We start from the raw sequence: 24,305 nt of genomic DNA, 5'->3' as shown, positions 1-24,305 counted from the left end.
TTTTCTTGTCTGGGAAGCTCTTTGTCCTTTGATTCTAGATGATAGGTTTGCTAGGTAAAGTAATCTTTGTTGTAGGTCCTTGCTTTTCATCACTTTGAATATTTTTTGCCACTCCCTTCTGGCCTGCAAAGTTTCTGTTGTGAAATCAGCTGACATATATAGTTAGATAAGTGGTATTAGTATAGAGTACAGAAAATCCCTTCATAAGTTTAGCTATGACTTCAGAGATCTTTTTGTTCTTGCACCCATTTGTGAAGAGAGTACTCAAGCAGTTACGGCTTCCTGGCTTAAGAAACTTGTATACCTCTGAATATAGATGGCCTAATATTTAGAGTATATGTAAAAGGTGATAGGAGTTTGTTTTGTGAATATAGACACTATTCTTTAACCTAGAGGCAAATAATTGTGTCCCTTATTTAGAAATTAACTTAAAGTTGGCATCTAAGGCTGTAGAGACTCAACTTTACCTCCTTCAAGTTAATGTAAATTTGATGTTTCTTCCTTTCATCCTTTCTGGCTCTCAGTTTGCAAATACCTCTCTGCCCGTGACTTTGGAGAACGATGGGGAAACTACTGTAGGATGTGCAGTTATTGTTCCCAGACATCCCCTAATTTGGTAGAAAACCGATTGGAGGGCAAGTTAGAAGAGTTCTGTTGTGAAGACTGCATGTCCAAATTTACAGTTCTGTTTTATCAGGTAAATATAATATAACTCTTTGGCTTTCTAAAGTTTGTAAAAATTATTTTCTATTTAAAATATGTTCAGATTATGTGAATAAAATTTTGTGTTTAGAACTGGGTAAAATAAACTATGAGTTCCTAAAGCAAAATTCAGTTGATTATAAACTTGAAATCTTTGGGGTAAAGAGAATAGAATTTTTGGAGGCTTTGTTGTCATTCGAGGATATGTTCCTTTTAAATTTTGCTTTCTTGTAGGGCACATTGACTTTAGTTATAACTTTGAGATTTTTTAAGTTAGAACTTTACATCGTTAAGTTGCCTTAAGCCTCTTGTACAGAAGGTTACTCTGAGGAATTTGAATTCAGACTTTGTTCTCATTTCATAGATCAAATGACTATGACTGACCTCCTTACCTACCTCCTTTTAAAAAAATTACTTTTTTGAAAGGTTAACAATGAAAGTTGCAGTTAATTGAAGCACTAACACATGTCCAGTGCTTCATAAGTGTTATTTCATTTAATCCTCAGCAGACTCCCAAGAGGTAGGTATACTATTGCCAGTTTATAAATAAGGAAAAAGAGCCAGTAACGTGTCTTTAAAGAAGCTGGTGAATGACAGTTAGCACCTGTAACACTCCAGGGAAATCACCTGTTTATTTGTCTCCCTCAAAATACAATCTCCTTGAGGGGAGGTATGTCTTTTTCATAATTGTGTGACTGGGACCTATCTCAGTGCTTAAGACAAAGGATAGCTCATTAGATATTTGTTAAGTGAATCAAGTCTTTATTCTTCCTGCTGCAATATGCTGCCTCTTAATCTTTTAAAAATAGAGCCTATCTTTAGATTCCTTCATTGGTAATTTTGAAAACAGGAGATCAACTTTTTTTTTTTTTTTTTAATGTTTTTGTTGATTTCAACGGGAGGGAGAGAAACATCAGTGATGAGATAGTGTTTCATCAGCTGCCTCCTGCACACACCTGACTGGGGATCAAGCGCAAAACCTGGGCATGTGCCCTGACCAGGAATTAAACCTCGATCTCCTGGATCATAGGTTGATGCTCAACCTCTGAGCCACGTTGGCTAGGCAGGAGATCAACTTTTATAGTCTCTTGATTGAGGGTAGCTATATGAAACTATTAAGAATATATATTTTTAACCACAATATGTATTTTTTATTTTTCAATTGCAGTTTACATTTAATATTATTTTGTATTAGTTTCAGATGTATGGCGTAGTGGTTAGACAATCATATACTTTACAAAGTATTCCCCTGATATTTCAAGTATTCACCTGGCACAATACATAATTATTACAGTATTATTGACTATATTCCCTATGCTGTACTTTACATCCCCATAACTCTTTTGTAACTACCATTTTGTAGTTCTTAATCCCTTTGCCTTTTTTTAGCCTTTCCCCCTCCCCTCTGGCTGCCATCAGTTTGTTCTATCTATGTGTCTGTTTCAGTTTTATTAGTTTGTTTATTCTGTTCTTTAAATTCCACATATAAGTGAAACCATGTGGTACTTGTCTTTCTCTGACTGACTTATTTCACTTAGCCTAATACTCTCTAGGTCCTCCATGCTATCGCAAATGGTAAGATTTTTCCTTTTCATGGCCGAGTAATATTCCATTGTATGTATGTACCACAGCTTTTTATCCACTTGTCTGTTGATGGGCACTTGGGTTGCTCCATATCTTGGCTATTGTAAATAACGCTGCAGTAAACATAAGGGTGCATATATTCTTTCAAATTAGTATTTTGGGTTTCTTCGGATAAATGCTCAGAAGTGGAATCACTGGATCATAAGGCAGTTCCATTTTTAATTTTTTAAGGTAACTCCATACTGTTTTCCACAGTGGCTGCACCAATCCGCATTCCCACCAATAGTGCATGATGGTTTCCTTTTCTCTGTGTCCTCGCCAACACTTGTTATTTGTTGATTTATTGATGATAGCCATTCTGACATGTGTGAGATATGTGAGGTGATATCTTATTGTGGTTTTAATTTGCATTTCTCGGGTGATTAGTGATATTGAGCATCTTATATGTCTATTGACCATCTGTATGTCCTCTTTGGAGAAGTGTCTACTCAGGTCTTCTGCCCATTTTTAAATTGGATTGTTTTTGTTGTTGTTGAGTTGTTTGAGCTCTTTACAAATTTTGGATATTAACCCCTTATTGGATATATCATCGGAGAATAACCACAATATTTTAAGGTAGAAATCTTACATTTTGTGAACTCAACTGACTCATATATCATGTTTTCATAGTGCCTTCCAGTTTTATAATAATGTTATCTTTCCATTATTTTATAGTTTTAAGCCTAATCCTGTCTTACATTTTTTTCTCAGATGGCCAAGTGTGATGCTTGTAAACGACAGGGTAAGCTAAGTGAGTCCATAAAATGGCGAGGAAACATCAAACATTTCTGTAATCTATTTTGTGTCTTGGCGTTTTGTCATCAGCAAATTACAAATGACCCTCTTTCACAAAGAAAAGGTAAAATTAAGCTTGGCTAATGGGATTTTTATGTTAGTGCTAGGATATACTATCAGCATACACAATTGTAAATAATATAATAAAAAAAAAACTTTACTGGATGCAGATAGCTTGAATTTCCTTAAATTTTCCTGTATGACTCCTTAAAGATTGCCCTTGAAGGAAAATTAATCCTGATACTTTTTGCTATTGTAATCTAACACACCAAGAATAATAAATGTAGAAGCACTAATTTTATAGTAAATTAGATTTGATTGCTTTTGATTGAATTTATCTGTACATAAGTAACTAACACTAAGGGATATATTCTGTTCCATTAATAAACTTGAAATAAAAATGGAAAATTGGGACAAACAAAGAGAGAGATACAAATATGTTAATATAGTTGCTGTGACACGTAAGATTTGATCCAGAGCTTGCTTGTAGCCAAGGAAAAAAGAACAACCCATTAATTATATCAAAAAATAAAGTAGACCAGTTCTTCATGGGTAGCAAAGTTTTTCTTAGCTAAGAATAAAATAATTTTGCAAGTAGGACAGCTAATGTGGTCAAAATATCCAGATGAATAGATAGATATGTGGCATGTTTTTAAAGTAGTTCCCTGAAGTAGGACTTCTCTGACTCAGATGAAAAACATTTGATATTCTGTTCTCTGATCAAAGCCTGGAGTGCTGCTGAATTGACAGAACCCATGTGCTTTGGCTCCTTACAGTGTGGCTCTTGTCTACTTTTGCAGTCTTATTAATCATCACCTTAATCCAGATATGCCTTGTGCTAATCTTTTATGTTATCATCCCTTCCCTGAGGTTAGTTAGGTGGTAGAATTTTCATTCTTTGTAGTTGGTTAAGAAAACCAATGTTCTATGTGGATGGACAGCTATGTCACCAACTTATAAAAATTGTCATGTTAAATTTTTATTTGAAGCAAGATGGGTGTAGGAGTTTTAATAGTCACTAATAGAAAGGCCCAGCTAACCCTGAAGCTAATAGCTATATTTTTACCTGTTAAATATCATTTGAAGTTTATAATTTTAGAGAATCAGCCTCTCTTTAAGTCCTAATGAACACTAATCTGACCAGAATCACCCAACCCAACATTATACAGTTAGATACTTGCATTGCATCTTGAACATTTAGTTGTCAAACAGGGTTTGTGTGTGTGACCCTTTTGTTTATACTAGGTCTTACCTTTTTATTTTAATCAGTGATTATTGCTAAGCCACCAACTGCTTCAATGGAGCTCCCTTCTGCAAGGACAAACACAACACCAGTTATAACCAGTGTGGTGTCATTAGCAAAAGTACCTCCTGCCCAGCCCACAGGGAACACAAACAGTGTTTTAAAAGGTATGCTTGGTGTAAAGACATTTGTTTAGACTGTGGAAATGAGTGTTGTTTAGTATGCAAAGCTGTTATTGTACTATTTACATTTATATGAGGAAACATGCTCCTCTGTCTTGGGGGAATAGGTAGCAAGCAGGGTGGAATGGAATGGATAGGGAAGGAAATGGTATGTATAGTTTATTGTTTTAAGAACCCAAATTATTTAATATAGCTGCCTTTACCCCCAGAGAGTCTATCTAATAGAGTAGATGGGACTGCAGCCCAGGAATCCTTACCTTACCAAGGACCCTAGGTGATACTGAGGCCGGGTTTTCTTGGATTATTTTTAAGAAATTCTGGACTAGATTCTAGATCACCTTAGTAAGAGGAAAGTAACTTCTTGGTTTTAGTGTTCTTTATGTTCTGGGGATAATAATAATGTATGTTTTAATTTATAACAGGTGCAGTTACTAAAGAGGCAGCAAAGATCATTGAAGATGTAAGTTTTATTGTTAATATTTGCCTGATAATGCCATTTTATTTTCATTTTGGATATAGCCTTCTAATATATATATCTGAGTACATTTCTGTTTGCAGCTTAGTCTTTAAAAAATTGGAGTAATATATTATGCATTAACTTTTGTTTTCAAATCTTAAAATTACATTATTAATAAGAATGCATTCCTGATTTATTTGATTATTTGTGTCTGGTTCCTTAATTTCTTTAAATACTTGTTAATTCCATCTGGCTGCTTATTCTTCTCTTTTACTGCATTCAAGTAATTTTTTTTAGACTAGAAAGTCTAAAAGACTTGCCAAAATTAAAAACATTTTTTTTTAAAGAAATGCATAATTTCAAATCTGGCAGGCTGAAAGGTTACAAACTGTGTCATTATTGTCCTGTATCAGCATCACTGTAGCAGGAAAACAAAATTCCTATCATTCATTATCAAGATCATATGAACCTAATGTCGTAGGTCTTAGGTTAATGTTTTGGTGACTCTTAACATTTGACTCTTAACATCTCAAATGCTCTCTTAACATTTGCTCTTGATACAGTTAAAAATAATTTTTTATATCAAATAACAATGTCATTCAGGTACATTAAGTGGTAGTGTTAGTGTGCCCAGAATTTAATAAATTTGGAACAGAAGTTAAATGTGATAAAACTCTGTGAAGAAGGCCAGACAACTGCTGCCATATCTCATTCTGTTAATTTAGGAAAGTGCATACTGCCGAATATTAGAGATAATGCTAAAAAACCCCAAAGCATCATTAAAGCAGGTCCACCCTTTAGTTCACAAAATTATCTTATAACCAGGCAAGATAATGGAATAAGTGGATAAAATTCTGGCAACATACCTCTAAGATCAGTGCTGACATAATGAACTCCTAAGGCCAAGCTATCGTCTATGCTAAGGCATGAAGTATTTTTGATGATTTGAAAGGATGTGACAGTGAGGCAAAAAAGGTTTACTATAAGTCATAACTGGCTTTCCAATTTTAAAGGCCACCAAGGTATTAAGAATATAAACATGAGCCCAGCCAGTGTGGCTCAGTGGTTGAGCATCAGCCCATGAACCAAGAGGTTGCCAGTTCGATTCATGATCAAGGCACATGCCCGGGTTGTTGGCTTGATCCCCAGTAGGGGGCGTGCAGGAAGAAGCTGATTGATGTTTCTCATCGATGTTTCTCTCTCTCCCTGTCCTTTTCTCTCTGTCTAAAAATCAATAAAAACATATTTTAAAACACCAATAAAAATATGAGCAGGCAAGCTATATCTGCTAACTCCAAATCTTTCAGAACATTTCAGCTTTACCCTAATTTAAAGAGGCTTTAACTTGGAAGACAGCGTAATCCCTACTAATAAAGAATCTATGAAAGTGGTAAAGAAGGTAAATTTGTGCAGGGTTAATGAAGGGGTGTTGAAATTTTACTTGGGTTGTTCCCCATGAATTAATAAAGGAAGACTTGCTAGAATTAGAAAAACAAAGGTCCCGTGGATTTGGGTCTTGGGTGGAGGGCAGGTGAAGAGCTGTCAGCTATATTTCAGCAACAGTTGCTACTTTTGAAGAAGATGATTCAAATGTGGATTGCTGCTCCATGGTAGCAAGGCAAAAGGTAGATAGCGTGTCAGCATAGCAAGAAATCCACAATGAAAGGTGTAGGGGGAAGGAAAAGAGGGTATGGGGGAATGGTGGTGATGGAAGGAGACTTGACTTGGGGTGGTGAGCACACAGTACAATATACAGATGATGTATATAGAACTGTACACCTGAAACCTATATAATTTTATTAACTAATGTCAGCCCAATAAATTCAATAAAAAGTCTAAAAAAAAGAAAGAAATCCACAATGAAAAAAATGAGAGAAAATACAAACCACATTAGATTCATTCTTTAGCAGAAGTCTTTCAGGGAATCAGACCACCCTTCACCATAATAGAGAGAAAGCTTGTCCTACTTTGATATCTGTTAACTTTCCCATTATTTGCATTATTGGAAGATGCTAATGATAACTTTCACTTAATTACTTTCAGCCAGTATACTGCATTAGGACTCATTAAATTAACTTTGTAGTTGTATATTATATACTATATATTAAATTATATTTTAAAATCACATGATTAATAAATCACTGTTATAGAATTAATAATTTTATTATTAACCATATCACTATAGAATTAAAGTATTTTATATTAATAACTATTGTTAATATGTATTATGAAAATATTCTATATTGATTGAAGGCTTATGTGCTCTGAGAAGGCAGCCCTCCTCTACTTGATCTGTATGGGACAGTTAGTCTTGAATTGTGTTAGTTGTGAGTTATTTAGGGTTTTCAGGGACATAGCCCTCATATTAAATGTGACTGCTGTATACAGGGTGGGGCAAAAGTAGGCTTACAGTTGTTTGTATGGAAAGTCAGACAGTAATTAATTAATAATACAAGAATAAATTCTGTGTTTGGTGTACTCACAACTGTAAACCTACTTTTTCCCCACCCTGTATATGTTTTCCCTATGTGGAATCCTTCTGTAGTTCACTTTAACCAGTCATTTAAACTGTGTTACGGAATAGCTCTGATTAATATTTTCAGTTTGGTCAAAAAAAGAATAATAACAAATAGTGTAGTACTCTGATTTTTTTAAAAAAATGGTAGTTTTAGAATTTTTTCTTTGTTTCTGTGGGACTTTAGTGTGAATTTCTTTCAGGTTATTTAAATGGTCTCAGTAAGATACAGGAAAGTACAAAGAAGAAAATCCACAAAGGTCAGCAGACTTTTTGTATAAAGGTCTAGATAGTAAATATTTTAAACTTCGCAGGCCATACGTCTCTGTTTCAGCTCTTCACCTCTGCTTCCTAGGTAACTCATACAGTCCTGTGGTTTTAAACAGCACCTAGATGGTGGCCAATTCCAGTTTTATTTCTTTTGCTCTGACCTCTGGGTTCCAGATTCATGTATCCAACTGCCTACTGGACATTTAGATGATTAATTACCTTAGGTGATTAATAGCTCTCTCAATCAATATGTCTAAGGCAGGACCCTTTTATTCCTCCCAGACGTCCTCTCCAGTGTTCCTTACTGGCTGCCTCCTTAGTTTTGGCCACCATCATCTTTCTTCTGGATTATTGCAGTGATCTAAATCAGTTTGTGTGGCTCCACTGCTTAGTCACCTTCAGTGAAATTCTGAAAAAGAAGAATAAAGGTGAGGGAAAAGCTAGTTTCCAAAATTACAGGAAAACGACAAATTTTATAAAGCTCTACATAGTTAAAAAAACTGATACTGAAGCCGTGAATAGATGATCAGACTCAGTAGAAAGAAAGTCCAGAAATAGATCAAAATATATATGGGAATTTACAAATAATAAAATTGGCATTTCAGATCAGTAGAAAAAAATCTAGATTATTCAATAAATAGTATTGTGACAACGCAGTAGATATGGGAAAAAAGTAACAGTTGGGTTTCTGCCACACAAGTTAAACCAAAATGAAAACCAGATGGAGAAAAGACTTAAATGTAAAAAAAATACTAAAAGTACTAGGAAAACATATAGGAAAGAATTTTAATGCAAAAATGGGGAAAGTCTAAATATTCCACAAAAACCCAGAAGCCATAAAACATTTGTTAGGGAAATTCAACTACATTTCAAAGTCGAAAGGCAAATGAAAAAAATGAAAAGATTGCAATTCATGTTATTAAAGGCTAGTTTTTTCTTTTTATATGTAAAGAGCCTTATGAATCATTAAAAAGACCCTTTTTCCATTGGTAGAATGGGCAGAAGTATGATTATAGACTTGGGAATAAAAAATAGTTCTTAGAAATATGCAAAGATATTCAACTTTAAAATTAGAGAAATGCCAGTTCGAACTACAGTTTTATCAGATTGGCAAAGAAAAGTATGATGGATAGCACTGTTATGGCATTTTTACATATTGCCAGTAGCAGTTGGTAAAACCGCTACAGAGGGCAATTTAGTTAAAACTTGTTAAAATGTAAATAGCGTTTTACTCAGGAACTCAACTTTTAGGAATTTATCCTTCAGATATATTTTCACACACTTAGGAAATGAAGGATGTGCACGGATAATAATTGCAGCATTGTTCATAGTAATGAAAACTTGAAAACAACCTAATTATTTTACCAGTGATCAGGGCCACTGTGGATTCATTCTGAGTTATTGTATTAGTTAGAAAAAAAATAGCCCTACGTGGGTAGAGCCTGAAATGCACCCCTCTCCAATCGCACACTTAGTCACATGGCCTAGCAAGTGGAGTCCCCTGCACAAGCATACACAGTGGCTCTGTTGGGACTATAGTTAAATATGTTATATCCATACAGTGGAATACCATGCAGTTAAAAAAGAATGAGGCAGCTCTATATGTACAGACATAGAGCAGTCTTACCTGTGAGTGAAAAAAAGATGTAAAATTGTATAGCACGCTGCCATTTCTATTTAAATAACAGATAAAACACATGCCTGTACATATATATAGAACATCTCTGGAAGGCAGCCAAGAAATAGATAGATAATGGTGGTGCCTCTGTGGAGAACTGAATAACTGAGGGAGAATTTGAAGAGGGAGAATTCTTTTTTTATTGTTTACTATTTGAATTTTGAGTTTTATGTCACATGTTACATTACCCGTTAAAAAAATATGCATAGCCCGGTCGGGCATGGCTCAGCAGTTGAGCGTCGACCTAGGATCCAGGCGATCGGGGTTCGATTCCTGGTCAGGGCACATGCCCAGTTGCGGGCTCGATCAATGACTCTCTCATCATTGATGTTTCTATCTCTCCCCCTCTCCTTTCCTCTCTCTGAAATCAATAAAGATATATTTAAAATATATATATATATATATATGCATAGAATTTTTTAAAGAGATGAAGGAAAACTAGGCAAAGGATATGAATAGACAGTTCACAGAAGAGGAAATACAAATAATGCTTAACCATGAAAAATAGCTGACGATACCATTATTAAATAATTTTTCACTTAACTGAGAAATAGCAAAAAGTTTGATAATGTGTTGACTAGAGCAGTGATTTTCAGTTGTCGTGTCCTGGCACACTGGTGTGTGCAGGGATTTTTCAAACATGCAGTACATGGCTGTTTAGTCAGGGGCACTGACCTCCTTTCCCTCAGGTTGTCAAATAAGAAAATGACAACAGCCAGCAGAACAATAGCTGTCCGGTGTGAATGAATCAAAATTTTTTTGTTAGATCGGCAAAAAATAGAGTTTTTGGTATGCCACAGAATTTTAGTAATTAGTTTATGTGTGCCGTGAGATGAAAAAGGCTGGAAATCGCTGGGCTAGAGTGCTAGGAAAGAGGCTCACATGCATTGCCGAAGGTGGTTTAATTTGATTGACTTCTATGGAAAGCAGTTTGGCGATACCATCATAATTAAAGTCTGTCACATACAGATTTTAATATATATTTGACCCACCAAACAGCACTTGTAAGACCTTATTATATAGATATAATAGCACATGTAGAATTAATTTATGTGTAAGGATATTTATTACAGCATTGTTTATAACAGCAAAAGATTTGTAACATTTAAATGTACAGCAGCAGAGACACTTCAGATTCCCCGACGTACATTCAGTGTATAAAAGCCCTTAGGAGGCAACTTTATACAAAGTTATGTAAATACACTTCCAAGATAGCTTGCTAAATGACCGTGCAAGGTGCAGAACCTTACTAATAATATGACCGCTTGTATTCAGGAGCAACTTATTAATTCCATAGACCAGCGATTTTCAACCTTTCTCATTTCATGGCACACATACATTAATTACTAAAATTCTGCAGCACACTGAAAAATACATTTTTTGCTGATCTGACAAAAAATAGGTATAATTTTTATTCACTCACATCAGACAGTTATTGTCATGCTGGCTGTTGTCATTCAACAATGGCTGTTTTATTCAACAGTCTAAGGGAAAAGAGGTCAGTACCCCGGACTAAATAGTCAGGTATTGTATGTTTTAAAAATTCCTGTGGCACACTGCTTAAAAATCGCTGACATAGACCATCTCTGGAAGAATGTATAAGAAATTGAGAGGAGTGGTTGTGTTCAAGGTAGAATCTGGATAGATGGCAGACAAGCATGGAAAACTTACTTTTTATGCATACACTTTTATACCTTTAGAATTACTGCATAACTCAAAATTATTGCATCTATTATCTATTTTAAAAGTAAATTTAAATATAACCTCCAGTGGCTGTTTATCGCACTTAGAACACAGCCCTAATTCTTTTTTTAAACTTAGACCTTCCAGATCCTATACAATTTGGCTTCTGCCTACCTCTCCAAATGTATCATTCTAGCCCCTGCTTACTTATTTCAGCCTTGTTCTTCTTGATATTCCTAAAGCAGGCCAAGCTCTTTTCCCCCTTCACTGATTTTGCGCCTACAATCCCTTTGCACCTACAATAGAATCCTCTGACCTTAGGCCTTTGCGAGGCTTGCTCTTTTGAATATTCAAGTCTCTGCTCAAATGTTTACTCCAAAATTACCCTTCCTCCACACATTCACTCTCCACTCCCTTACCCTGCTTTCTTTTGTAGCACTTATCATTACCTATGTATTATATATTTTACTTGTTTATCATCCGGGCCTCCCTCTAGAATGTAAGGCCTGTGAGAGCAAGACTTTGTCTTGTTTTCTGCTATATCCTCGGGGTTTAGAACAGTGCCTGGCTTGTAGTAAACATTCAGTAAATATTAACTGAATGAAAAACATGTTTTAAGTACATTCTCCCACTCTGTTGCTTATCCTTCAACTTTGTTTTTTTGTTTTTTTTTTAAATCCTCACGGATTTTTTTAAAAATTTTTTTTTGGTTTAAAATATTACAGATGTCCCTAAGGATGTTTTTTTATTGACTTTAGAGAGAGAAAGGGAGAGGGAGAGAGAGAGAAACATTGATTGGTTGCCTCCTGACCGCACCCTTACCGGGGATGCAACCTGCAACTTGGGTATGTGCCCTGAATGGGAATTATACCCATGACCTTTCAGTACAGGATGACGTTCCAGCCAACTGAGCCACACTGGTCAGGGCTCAGCTTTGTTTTATAAAGACCTTTGCAAAAAAATTCAACATAGTCAAGTATGTCAGTCTTTTCTGCTTTGTTTTTAACTCTCATGTTTGATTTAAGAATACTTGCTTCCTGTTCTGGTCATTTGGAAGTTCTCCAGTGATTTAAAAATTAGTGTTTTTCATGTTGAGGTTGTTAATTGATATGGGATATATTTTTGCATTGGTCTGAGGTCAGATCTAATTTTTCTGAATAGTCAGTTGTCCTAATCTGCAAAGATCGTTTTCATTGTTTTGATTGTACTTATTATAGGGAGAGTAATTTTAAAAATCAGTAAATAGAACTAATACTGATTAGAATAATTAGGAATCAGTGTCTGTTTTCCATAGTGACTTCTTTATTGCAGTCACTCTTTTAGAGGAATTATATTTCTCTTGACATATGCCACCTTTCAGTTGATAGCAATTATTGCCAGTGATAAGATACTAAAATAATCCCTCTTTGGCTTCTGAATTTGTTTTTAACTAGGGAAGTACACCAACAGATGCCATGAAACTTCTTTCTTCCCAGCCTTCCAGGCTTTTAAAGAACAAAGCATTATTGTGCAAGCCCGTCACACAGACCAAGGCCATCTCTTGCAAACCACATATACAACACAAGGAATGTCAGACAGGTATGTGTCCTTGTGCTTTCCACATGTAGAAAGTTTGTTTTCTGGGTTTTTGTTTGTTTGTTTGTTTTTAAGAAAAGGAAAAAAGTCATTGACAATTTCTTAAATGTGAAAATATTTCATTAATTCTTGGACCATATACTTTGAACATGTAATTTATTCCTTTTATAATTATTGTCATTTACACTAGTAACTACTAAATTGAATCCATATGTACACAAAACATTAGGTGTAGACAAACATCGCCTACATGTGTACACTGCTGCTTTTCAAATGTATAGATAAGCTATTATAATTACTAAATATAGATTTTTTAAAAGCATTAGTGATTTAACCTTAGTTTCTTTTTTTTTTTAACCACTATGAGTTGATTTGTCAGTTACTAACAGTGTAACTATATGTCCGAGGTGTTGGAGATCAGGAAAATTATTTGAATTCATACTTGAAAAGGCTGTAAACTGTTGCTCCAATTCATGTTACAGCTTTTAATCCCACTAACCTTATATTTCAATTACTTTCATACCCCTGCCCAAAGCAGTTTTTGATTTTTGTTTTTAATGATAATTTTACTTCATTGAGTATAATATATTTAAAAACTTAGTCTGTCAAAAAATAATCATGAGATTTTATGAAGGGTGCCTTTCTTTTGATAGGAGTTGAGAATCCCATTTTCCTTCCTCGGTAAATTTGATTGCTCTATATTTCTGTTAAGTGATGCACTCTGTGTACATGAATTAATATTACATACACATTCACATGTGGAAGGTAGTGAAGGATCTGTGGATATCTAAATGTGTGGGTATGTGTGTGCTTATGCATTTAAAAAGTTTTCTTTATTAAATATTGGGTTGTTTCCTATATACTGTTGTAAATTACATTTTTATTTGAATAGCATCAGAAACCATTCTATGTGAATATAAATTTAAATATACATTGAGATTCTTAACAGATGTGTATAGATTCCAGTGTATATAACATATCCATTTCCCTAAGATTAGACAGATTACTTCTTTTTTTAATAGTATAAACAATGTTAAGCTGTATAAATGGATCTTTGTACACTTGTCTAATTTTATCCTTAGGATAAATTCTAAGGAGTGGAATTACAGGTTCAAAAGCTATCCTAGAGTTTTGATATATGTTGTAAAATTGCCCTCCTGAAAAGTTACATCAATTTATTCTCCAACCATCAGTATTTTGAGAGCATTCATTCTCTGCACCCTCACTAACACTGAGCATTAAAACTAATAATTAACCCTCCCCCCAACTTTAATTTAAAAAATTTTGAAAATTCAGGAAGATTGAAAATATAGCACAGTGAATGTCAATATACCCTTCATCTAGATTCACCAAATGTTAACTTTTTGCAACATTTGTTTTCTTTTTCCCCCTCAACTTTTTAAAGTGAAGTAATTAATTCTTAATATATTGATATATTCTGTGGACTTCAGCCCTAATTTCAGTAATTCTATTGAATATATAGCATTGCTCATACCACAGCTTACAGTTTTACTTTAGTCACTTACCAACCTTTGGACAAAGGAGAAATTCTGTTTTCAATGGCATCATGGAAGTATTATGGATTGTGTTTAAACTTTAGTATATTTCTTTGATAAATAGTAAAAAAGTATATATTTTAAATGTGTGTGGGGAAAACATAAATAACATAGCTTATTCTTGAAAATAACAGAGGCTCAAATATTTCATTCAGATTTACCTATGCCTAATGGGAAAAGTGATGTGGAACTTCATTCTCCACCTGCAAAGAAAACAAAAATAGGTTTTTTCCAGACTTATGATGCAGAATATTTAAAAGTTGGTTTTATTATCTATCCGGGATCAAAAGAAAGTTTACCAAGGCCACAGTGTGTCATTTGTGGAGAAATCTTACCTGCTGAAAACATGAAGCCAGCAAATCTTTCTCATCATTTAAAGACAAAGCATTCAGAATTAGAAAACAAACCAGTAGATTTTTTTGAACAAAAATCTCTTGAAATGGAATGTCAAAACAGTTCTTTTAAAAAGTGTTTACTAGTTGAAAAGTCACTTGTGAAAGCTTCTTATTTAATTGCTTTCCAAATTGCTGCCAGCAAGAAGCCATTCTCCATTGCTGAAGAGTTAATTAAACCATATTTAGTAGAAATGTGTTCAGAAGTTTTGGGTTCAAGTGCTGGAGACAAAATGAAAACCATCCCTCTTTCTAATAATACAATTGGACACAGGATTGATGAACTGTCTGCAGACATTGAAGATCAGCTGATTCAAAAAGTCAGGGACTCAAAGTGGTTTGCCCTTCAGATAGATGAGTCTTCAGAAATCTCCAACATCACCCTTCTTTTGTGCTATATTCGTTTCATTGATAATGATTGTAGTGATATAAAAGAAGAATTATTATGTTGTATTGAAATGCCTTCTCAAGTAACTGGTTTTGAACTATTTGAACGAATAAATAAATATATTCATAGTAAATCTCTGAATTGGAAACATTGTGTTGGTTTCTGTACAGATGGGGCTGCAAGCATGACTGGCAGGTATTCTGATTTAAGGGCAAAAATTCAAGAAGTTGCCATGAATACACTGGCATTTACACATTGTTTTATTCACCGTGAACATTTAGCAGCAGAAAAGTTGTCTCCATGCTTACATGAAATTCTCTTGCAGTCAGCGCAAATTTTAAGTTTTATAAAGAGCAATGCTTTGAATTCACGTATGTTAACAATTTTGTGTGAAGAGATGGGGTCCGAGAATGTGAATTTACCACTTCCTGCTGAAGTACGATGGATATCGAGAGGGAGAATTTTAACAAGATTATTTGAATTACGACATGAAATTGAAATTTTTTTAAATCAAAAGCATTCAGATTTGGCCAAGCATTTTCTTGATGAAGAATGGGTTGCAAGGCTGGCCTATTTATCAGATATCTTTTCACTTGTAAATGAACTAAATTTAAGTCTCCAAGGAACTATGACTACGCTTTTTAATTTGTATAATAAAATGGATGTATTTAAGGAAAAGTTGAAAACGTGGTTGAAGCGTACACAAGAGAATGATTATGACATGTTCCCTTCATTTTCCGAATTCTCAAACTTACCCAGCTTAAATATGAGAAGCACTGCAAGTGTTGTCTTTCAGCACCTGGAAGGACTTTCTCAAATGTTCAATGACTGTTATCCACCAGAAGAAGACCTGCGTTCTGGAAATTTGTGGATAATTAACCCTTTTATGAATCACCAAAATAGTAATCTCAAGGACTTTGAAGAAGAAAAACTCACACAGTTATCTTCGGATTTAGGTTTACAATCGGTATTTAAATCAATGTCTGTAACCCAGTTTTGGATAAAAGCAAAGACAAGTTACCCAGAACTCCATGAAAGGGCAATGAAATTTTTATTGCCTTTTTCAAACATTTATTTATGTGATGCTACATTTTCAGCTTTGACTGAGTCAAAACAAAGAAATCTGTTGGTTTCTGGCCCTGCCCTAAGACTTGCAGTCACATCTTTAATTCCAAGGATAGAAAAATTAGTAAAGGAGAAAGAATAGTAAATGTATATATTGCTTATCAAATTCTGTAATTTTGTGTTAAATTTTGTATGGGATAAGTATCCTAAAATATAATTTCCTAATGTGATTGTGTGTTTTCAGTGATTAAATGTTTTAATAACTTTTCTCTTTTTGTTGAGGAATTTAATCATTATACATTTATACATAATTGTATATCATTTTAAGAGCCCAAGGTAGAGAATTTAGCTATTTTATTGGTTGATCAAATAATTTAGATTAGTGATAAAGATGTAGGTAATGAAAGGTCCAATTTATAATGTAATAAAAAGCACACCTGGATGTTGAAACTGCTTGGCCTTTAGAAGCATGTGGGACATGTTAGTCTTTAGCCACCCTGCCTCTTATTATAGCAGGTTGTGGGTAGGTAGAAAAAAAGATCTAAGGAGCTTGGCTAACAGGAAATGAAAGCAGCAGGAGAGTTTGAGACCCCTGTAAGGGGCCTCTCTGGCCCACTAGACCAGGGTTTGGCAAACCTTTTTCATAAAGGGCCAGATATTGAATAGTTCAGGCTTTGCAGGCCACTGATGGCAACTACAGTACTCAGTTCTGTGGTTGCAGCTTAAAAGCAACTGTAGACAATACACAGACAAATAAGTGTGGCTGTGTTTCAATAAAACTTTATGAACATTGAAATATGAATTCATATAAATTTCCTGTGTCATGAAAGCTGCCTTTAAAAATTTTATTATTAAAACTGGTAAACATTGTTAGCTGGGGGAAGAAGAGGGAGTAAAAACCAAAACAAAACAGACAAATTTGGTCCAGTTTGCCCATCCAGATCTAGACAGATTTCCAGTTAAGATCAGATGGGCCAGCTGTGAAAGCCTGTCTTCCGACAGCTGTAAGTATTAACAGCAAAGGCACCAAATGTTAGACTTCGGTCCTTTAGTTAGGCTAAGAAAAGAATTCAGAGCCAAGGAACTCAAATACAAATGAAAGTTTATTTAGAAAGTCACGGGGTAAACGAAGTGAGCCAGCTAGGCTGTGTGGACTCTGGAGGCAAGTTACAGAGGCAAAAGAAGCGCCCTTGGAGTTTGAGAGAAAGGCAAAGAAAACTGGCCTGGGGAAGACCTGGGGCGGGGGTGGAAGTGGGGTGGGGTGGGCAAGGGCAAGTGAGTGAGAAACTGAACCCTGAGTCCTTTGCCTTGAGGATTTTTATCTGGAGGGTCTTGGGAAAGGATCTCAATAGAGTATCAGCTTTTCCAAGTATGTCTCCTCAGGGTTGTAGTCTCCACTGACTGGCGCCAGAGCAGGGATCATTAGGCATCGAAGTTGGTCCTGCTGTCAGCCCATGGTGTTGCCCTGCTTGGCCTTGCTGCTTTTCTGGGCCTGGAGCTGAAACAACTGAGGTCTAGATGTTATCTATAGTTTGACCAAAACACTGTCTCTGTGGTCAACAGACCCAAGGCTTTGTTCCTAAGATTATTTCATTTGGATCAGACCCTTATTGTCCTGAGGGCTTATTGCTTAAGGGAGTGGTGGTGCAAGGGAGTCACATGAGGCTATATTCCGGCCCCCTGGTTCCTCTAAGGAAGTATATACCACAGGATTAGGGACATTGGGACAGGAGGAAAGGTCAGGGGAGGGTCCGGACTGCATGGCCATTGATAGAAAGGTCAGGGGGTCTAAACCAGGTGACCAGAGATATGCTAGGGGAGGAAAGGTCACCCTGGGGGCAAGGTCCCACCTTACAGTTGTCCACTGCTAGGCATGCAGGGCTTTCCCCCCTGGTGACCTTCTGTACCTGGCCTATCTATCATTCCTACTCTGCTCACTCCTGTCTTAACTGCCTCCTGTATCACAAGTATCTGAATTTTCAAACATCTTTTAACTCTTAATTTCAGTTGAGAGAAACTAGAGAAAAAAATGTTTCAGGCAAAGATACAAAAGAACAATTTATTTTATAATGACTATTGATTTATCACTAATAATTTAATAAATTAGGCTAATTTGCAAATAACTTTGAGCTCATGCATGTGCCAGGCATTGTGCTAGGCCTCTTACAGATTCAGGAGGACCGATGCAGCGTTATCCCAGTTTACAGAAGCAGATACTGAGGCCCGCCGAGGTTAGGGGACAGCTCAGGTCTCAGAGCTCGGGTGGCGCAGGCGGGCAGGTATGAAGCCCTGGTCTTCTGGTTCTAACGGAGCTGTTCTGCAGGCCACGTCCAGATACCCATGTTGGCCTCCACTCCGTCCCTACTGACTGGGAGACAAGATTTCCCCCCCCAAATTCAGTGGGGTCCATTTAGTCACTTAAGAGCCAGTGGGCCTCAGTGACCCCATCTGAGACAAACGCCATGTCTGTCCACCCCCCCACCCGTACTGGGGCAAAAGAGGGTGGCAACACCCCTGAAGAGGAGGAGAGAGAGCCGGGCCAGCGCGCTCCGGCGACCGGGGCGGGAGGAAGCGAACCCGAGGCGGGGCGGGCTTTCGGCCGGTGCGCCCGCCCTCCCCGAGGGCCCCGCGCGGCCATGGCCATGGCGCTCCTGCTCGCCGCTCTGCGCGTCCTGCTGGGCGGCTTCTTCGCGCTCACGGGGGCGGCCAAGCTCTCGGAGCAGATCTCGGCTCCCACGTCGCAGCAGATGGTGAGCGGCGTGGCGTGGGCCGCGGGCGGAGGGGCCCCAGAGGTTACCCCGGCGCGCCCCGGACGCCCCGCCCCGCTCCGCTCCCGCCTGCAGTCGGGCCAGCGCTAGAGCTGGGGGAAGAGCGCCAGGCCCTTAACTTGGATGCGCACGCCTTCCTGGGGAGTTTCGGTAGTTGGAAGGGGTCGGGAAGGCCTCTTCCCGCCGAGCATTGGTGGCCTAGGCAAATCTGGAGCCGCGGGACTGCTCCGGCCGTGGGGGAGAAAGATGGGGTGGAAAAGGGGCACAGCACCTTCCCTGCTCCCTCCCCCTCCTTCCTTGGCTTGAGTTCTTGGGAGCTTCTTGAGGCAGGGGTTTATTACTCCCCATTTGGCAGGGTAGGAAACCTGCCCTGAAGGTGAAGTGTGTGTTGTAAAGGTGACACAGCTAGTCAGGAAGTAGGACCCAAACTACACACGGTCTTAACTTGGAATCCAGAGAGCCCCTTTCTGGAGAATGGAGCCAGAGAGGGAGGCCTGGAAGCCGCCCCTAGGCTTTCTGTCTAGTTCTAGACTGGGGAAAGCTCTGGTGTTCTTACGCCCACCAATCCTGCACGCCTCTCAAACAAGCCAGACTTGGAGACCCCTGCCAGCTCCCTCTCCCAGGCCTGGATTCTCCTCTTCTTTCCTGGCTTAAGGTGGTGGGTTTGGGCAAGGCCATCCCCAGAGCCAGGCAGCTTAGAGCTTCCTCCTTGTGTTGCCCAGGAGGGGAGGTAGAGCTGAGGTGAAGGAGCAGGAAAAGGCAGCCGCCGGAGATCTGGATGAAATTGTCATTTGGCCCAGGTCGGAGCCTGACTCAGCAAGATGAGTCATTTTGAGCCCCCTCAACTCCCCTTGTGTCTACTGCAGTGGGATCGGGGCACCAGCATACGATGTAGAAAGTGGAATCTGTTTAATGAGCAACAGTCTGCCCTTTCATCGGTCTCCCAACTCCGAATGTTCCCTGCATAGTACTTGAAGAGAGGCCAGGCCAGGCATAAAGAGAAGCTGTGGATGGAGCTCCCAGGGCCTTGCACCCTCTTACTGGAATTTGGGGCTGGTGAGAGTCCACTGAGAAAATCAGTCCATCTCTGCATCACCATCCAGCCCTTCTGAAACCATGAAGCCTGTTTATTGATTCCAGAGCTCAGCCCCCCCCCCCCCCCCCCGGAAGCTCTCTCCTTTCCAGGCTGACCTCAGCCCTGGACCTGATCTACAGTAGTAGCTCCTTTGATGGGGGAGTTGACGTAGGCACCAAGTGCCCCTGTGGAGAGCCTGGGCAGTGGACCCTTGGTGAGTTGCTGACAGGCATTTCTTGCCACCCCTAGAAAGCCCTGTTCGTGCAGTTTGCTGAGGTGTTCCCGTTGAAGGTGTTCGGCTACCAGCCAGATCCCGTGAGCTACCAAGTGGCTGTAGGCTGGCTGGAACTGCTGGCTGGGTTGCTGCTGGCCCTGGGCCCACCGCTGCTGCAAGAGATTAGTAACTTTCTTTTGATCGTGCTCATGATGGGTAAGGGGGGTCCACCTGAGCAGGGGAAAGGAGGACTTCTTGGGGTGGGTGATGGGGAGACCTGGCTGTTCCTCCGTTCCCCTTTACTGTTGCCACCCTCTTTTTCTCTGGAACCAGGAACACTTCCTGCTGTGCTGCAGTGTCCATGGTGTTCAGACTAGGACAGGTGCTTTTCAAACTTAATATATTGTAACACTATTTTATGTCAACTGTACCTTCTACCTCATCAGTTCTATTGGTTGCCTGGTATTTCATAAGGATGTGTTATAATGTAACCCAAAAGCCTCTACTGCTCTCCCCATCCCACCCCTGAGATGAGTGGATAGAGTAGCAGCTGCCACTTGACCTATGTGTCTGGCAATTGGGAACGAAGAAGCTAAGCCCCCTGAATAGAAAGGCAGAGAATTTCCCTGGGGCAAGAAGTCCTGGAGGGCACCCCTCATAGCAGCAGCTCTGCCCACAGGACTGCTGATGTACAGGGACAGCTGCTGCTTCAAAGGCCAGACGTCTTCAGGCTCTTCTATACCCGCTGGCCTTGTATCGCCATTGCTGCCACCACTACCACCCTTCCCCCAGGCTTTCTTTCTGTATCTGGAGCTTCCCTCATTTTCAGGTCTTCCCTTCACTTCCACCACCAACCCTCTGGGCCTTTTTCCCTCCAACAGGATTAAGAAAAGAATAGGTACAGGGAGGATTTGTTTCAAAATGCCTATCTAGCCACCTCCCTGCCCTATTTGTCTGGATTGTCCCTGTTTCTTTCTTGCTCTCTGAGAGGGGTTATATTAGTTCAAAAAGCTTCTGATTCCTGGTCCTGTTTTCTCTGGCAGGCCAGGGAGACAAGTGCACCTGGTTTCGGGTATGTAGGAGGGGGTACTTAATGGAAGGACTTGAACTGGAGTGGGTCAGCCTAGGCTGGAGAGCCCTGAGCTCTCCTGGGTGTCCCCAGGGAGCCTCAGAGACCTGACTTTCCATTCCAGGGTCCATCTTCACTTTGGTATCTCTGAAAGAGTCACTGGACACCTGCATCCCGGCTGTCGTCTGCCTGATGCTCCTGGTGCTGCTGGATATCTGCCAGTTCTTAGTCAAAACTGAGAAGGTGGTCAGACCCACTAGGAAGAAGATTCCAAGTACAGTCAAGGGATCCTGAGAGTAGCATGCCTCTTGCCTCTCTGTGCCATGTCACTGTCACAGCAGGAACACGGAGGGACACAGAATCTATCACCTTGTTACCAATACAGTGCATCCAGGGTCAAAACACGGCCAGTGTTGAAATAGACATCTTGTCTACCTGGCCCTGCTTTCTCTCTTAGATATCTGTTCTTTTTTGACTTTTACTAGCATTCCTCGTGTCACATGAAAATAGAAAATAAGCAGAAAAGACATTTAAATCTCCCCAAATTTTAATGCCCCCAAAATAACTATTTTCAATTCCTTTGTGTAACTGTACCTTTCAACTTTTTCGTATGCCTTTATACAGATTTTTAAAAATGAACATGAGACCATATGTGCTATTTCACTACCTGCTTTTTAAAGCTGATATACTGTAACAGCATTCCATGTCTGTTTTACCTTGTTGGTGTTAATGGCTGTGTAGTGTTCCATTGTAAGGATGTATTGTAATGTTTTTACTCAGGCCCCCACTGAGGAACATTTGGATTGTTCCAAATTTTTTGCTATTGTAAACCTCACAGTAAATCACCTTCGCATACTTATTTTCTTTCCCTAGAAGTGAAGGTGCTGGTTCAAAAGGCATGCATGTTTTTAAGGTTTTTATTGCTTACACATTGAGTGTGGCCGAGTACAGTGCCTGCTTCTGCCTGCTCCCTTTTGAGCCACATGGAGTATTCCCTCCTATTTCTTTTTATCTTGGGCACTTTAGATTTGCAAAGCTAATACAGATGGGCATTGAGTTATTATTTTACAGGACCTGAACTGCCAGCCTCTGGTGGTGAGGTGGGGCACTCAGTGCAGTGCTGCTCAGACACCTGTGTGGAGGCAGGGGACAGTCAACTCCAAGGGATGCTGCCTGTTAAAGCAGTGCCGGAAGCCTGGGATGAATCCCAGAGGCCCCAGGGATGCAGAAAGATGTGTGTGTGTGTCTGGCAATTCTCAAGGAAAAGTGACCATGTTGGCCAGCGTGGTTCAGTTGGTTGAGTGTTGCCCCATGCACCAGGAGGTCGCTGGTTTGATTCCCGGTCAGGGCACAGGCCCAGGTTTCGGGCTCACTCCCCAGTAGAGGGTGTGCAGGAGGCCGCCAATCGATGTTTCTCTCTCATCGATGTTTCTATTTGTCTCCCTCTGCCTTCCTCTCCCCAAAATCAATAAAAACATATATTTTTAAAAAAGTAACCATGTTAGGGTACCTTCTGTCACATTACCAACCATCTTCACCATACACACACATACAAAAATATAAATATCTACTGTATTAGTACATATATATGTAGTAGTATACACACACTACATATATAGAGTATCAAAACAATAAGGAAGCTTTCACTCACATAAGAGGTCCAGAAATAACATAGCTTCAGTTTCAGTGTTGGGTAGTTTGGCTGCCTTATGATGACATTAAAGATTGACGTTTTTTCCAACTCTTTGCTCTGCTGTTTTCAATCTATTGGCTTCTGTCCTCAGGGTTGCAGAATAGTTGCAGCAGCTCCAGAGTGCACATTTGCACATAACATCCAAAGGTGGAAAGAAAGAGGAAAGCTCTCTTAGCAGACCCCTAGATTTCCCCTCACATCCCACTGGTCAGAAGTATGTCACGTTTTCATTCCTGGGCCAATTACTAGCAAGGAGAACGGACTTCCCACGATGGACTTAAATTAGTTAAGATTTACCAGAGTGGTCAGCAAGGGAGGGGGTAGAAAATGGTTTCTGCCACTTACTAGCTCATTTGCAGAATATGTTTAATAATGGTAAATACTTCATAGAGTTGCTGTGGGGATTTGGTGGGTTAAAGTGCTTACAGTAGTGCCTAGCACATAATAAGTGTTCAGTAAATGCTATTATTAAATCCTGTTTTTTTGTACAGATGAGAAAATGGATTCAGAAAGCTTAAGTGCCAATGTGTCAGATCTGAAACTAGAATTAAAGCCTGATTGACTCCAGAACACACAATTTCCACTGCACCAGCTGCCAAAGTTGGAAGTGGGCAGGCATGGCACCCCTGCCCTCTTCAACTGGAGGGTACGCAGGGTGATCTGTCCAATGTGATTAGGTCTGCCTTGCTTTCTAGAATTGTCCCTCTGCATGCAAAATTTAAGCCCATGAAAGTAGGGCCTGGAGCCCCTAGAATCCTGGCCTCTTACTGTCTCCACCCTTCCAGGATGCCACAGCCAGGCTGTCTCCGGCCAGGACTTTGAGTATAACCTCTCAGCTGGCATAGGCTTGAGGGTTCCTGTTTACCAAAGCTTGACCTGTAAGCTGATTAGTTGCTACAGGGCCCGCTCAGCAGCTGAGGAGAAGGCAGGGTTCTAGAGGAATGGGTTGGGCATCTGGTGTGGAGGAGCAGTTGAGATTCACAGCAGCAGGAGTATCTTGAGCTACAGAAATGGCTCCTCAGCCCAAGGAAAAGCCAGGTTCTGGGAAATGCGCCCCCCAAACAGCTGAAACCTAGGCCAGGTAAGCACATGACATTCAGCTGCCAGGGCCTCCTTATACTTTTCTACCTCCCTCCCTGTGCCCTCTTGACCTGCAATGACACTCCCCTTGGAGCCCTGGTTGTACCCTACAAACCCAGCTCACAGCTGCCACAGGTAGGCCCCAGCTCCTCCAGCTGTTGGGCCCAATCTTCATGCCATGTCCTGGGATTACTCAGTTGATCGGAGGGTCTGGGATGTGCGGGTGGAAGTGGATTCTGTTCTGCCTCAGTTCCTTAAAGCCAGGTCCCCAAGGCCCCAGAG

The 24,305-nt window shown here is 39.4% G+C and overlaps 2 protein-coding genes across 4 annotated transcripts in view; both read left to right on the top strand.

Annotated features, from left to right (window-relative positions):
* Positions 1–16,392, top strand: part of ZMYM6 (zinc finger MYM-type containing 6) — a 30,112-nt gene extending 13,720 nt beyond the window's left edge. For both annotated transcript variants that reach the window (XM_081145697.1, XM_081145696.1), the window contains 6 exons: positions 525–697; positions 3,037–3,184; positions 4,390–4,530; positions 4,968–5,005; positions 12,582–12,726; positions 14,435–16,392. In XM_081145697.1, coding sequence (XP_081001823.1) covers positions 525–697; positions 3,037–3,184; positions 4,390–4,530; positions 4,968–5,005; positions 12,582–12,726; positions 14,435–16,266 — 2,477 coding nt within the window. In that variant the 3' untranslated portion in view covers positions 16,267–16,392. The remainder of the gene's footprint in view (positions 1–524; positions 698–3,036; positions 3,185–4,389; positions 4,531–4,967; positions 5,006–12,581; positions 12,727–14,434) is intronic.
* A 2,317-nt stretch (positions 16,393–18,709) lies between these two features.
* On the top strand, positions 18,710–22,985 carry TMEM35B (transmembrane protein 35B). Of its 2 annotated transcripts, none has more exons than XM_081145692.1 (3): positions 18,710–18,874; positions 20,217–20,397; positions 21,375–22,985. In XM_081145692.1, the coding sequence occupies exons 1-3, from the start codon at positions 18,761–18,763 to the stop codon at positions 21,542–21,544; spliced, it is 465 nt and encodes a 154-aa protein (XP_081001818.1). In that variant the 5' UTR covers positions 18,710–18,760; the 3' UTR covers positions 21,545–22,985. The 2 variants fall into 2 exon arrangements, with proteins under 2 accessions (XP_081001818.1, XP_081001819.1); XM_081145693.1 differs by having other exon boundaries at positions 18,732–18,874; positions 20,217–20,367.
* The last annotated feature ends 1,320 nt before the right edge of the window (positions 22,986–24,305 follow it).

The sequence above is a fragment of the Miniopterus schreibersii genome, assembly GCF_964146895.1.
Source record: "Miniopterus schreibersii genome assembly, chromosome: 8".
Taxonomy (NCBI): Eukaryota; Metazoa; Chordata; class Mammalia; order Chiroptera; family Miniopteridae; genus Miniopterus; species Miniopterus schreibersii.
This window is presented reverse-complemented; position numbering and strand designations above follow the sequence as displayed.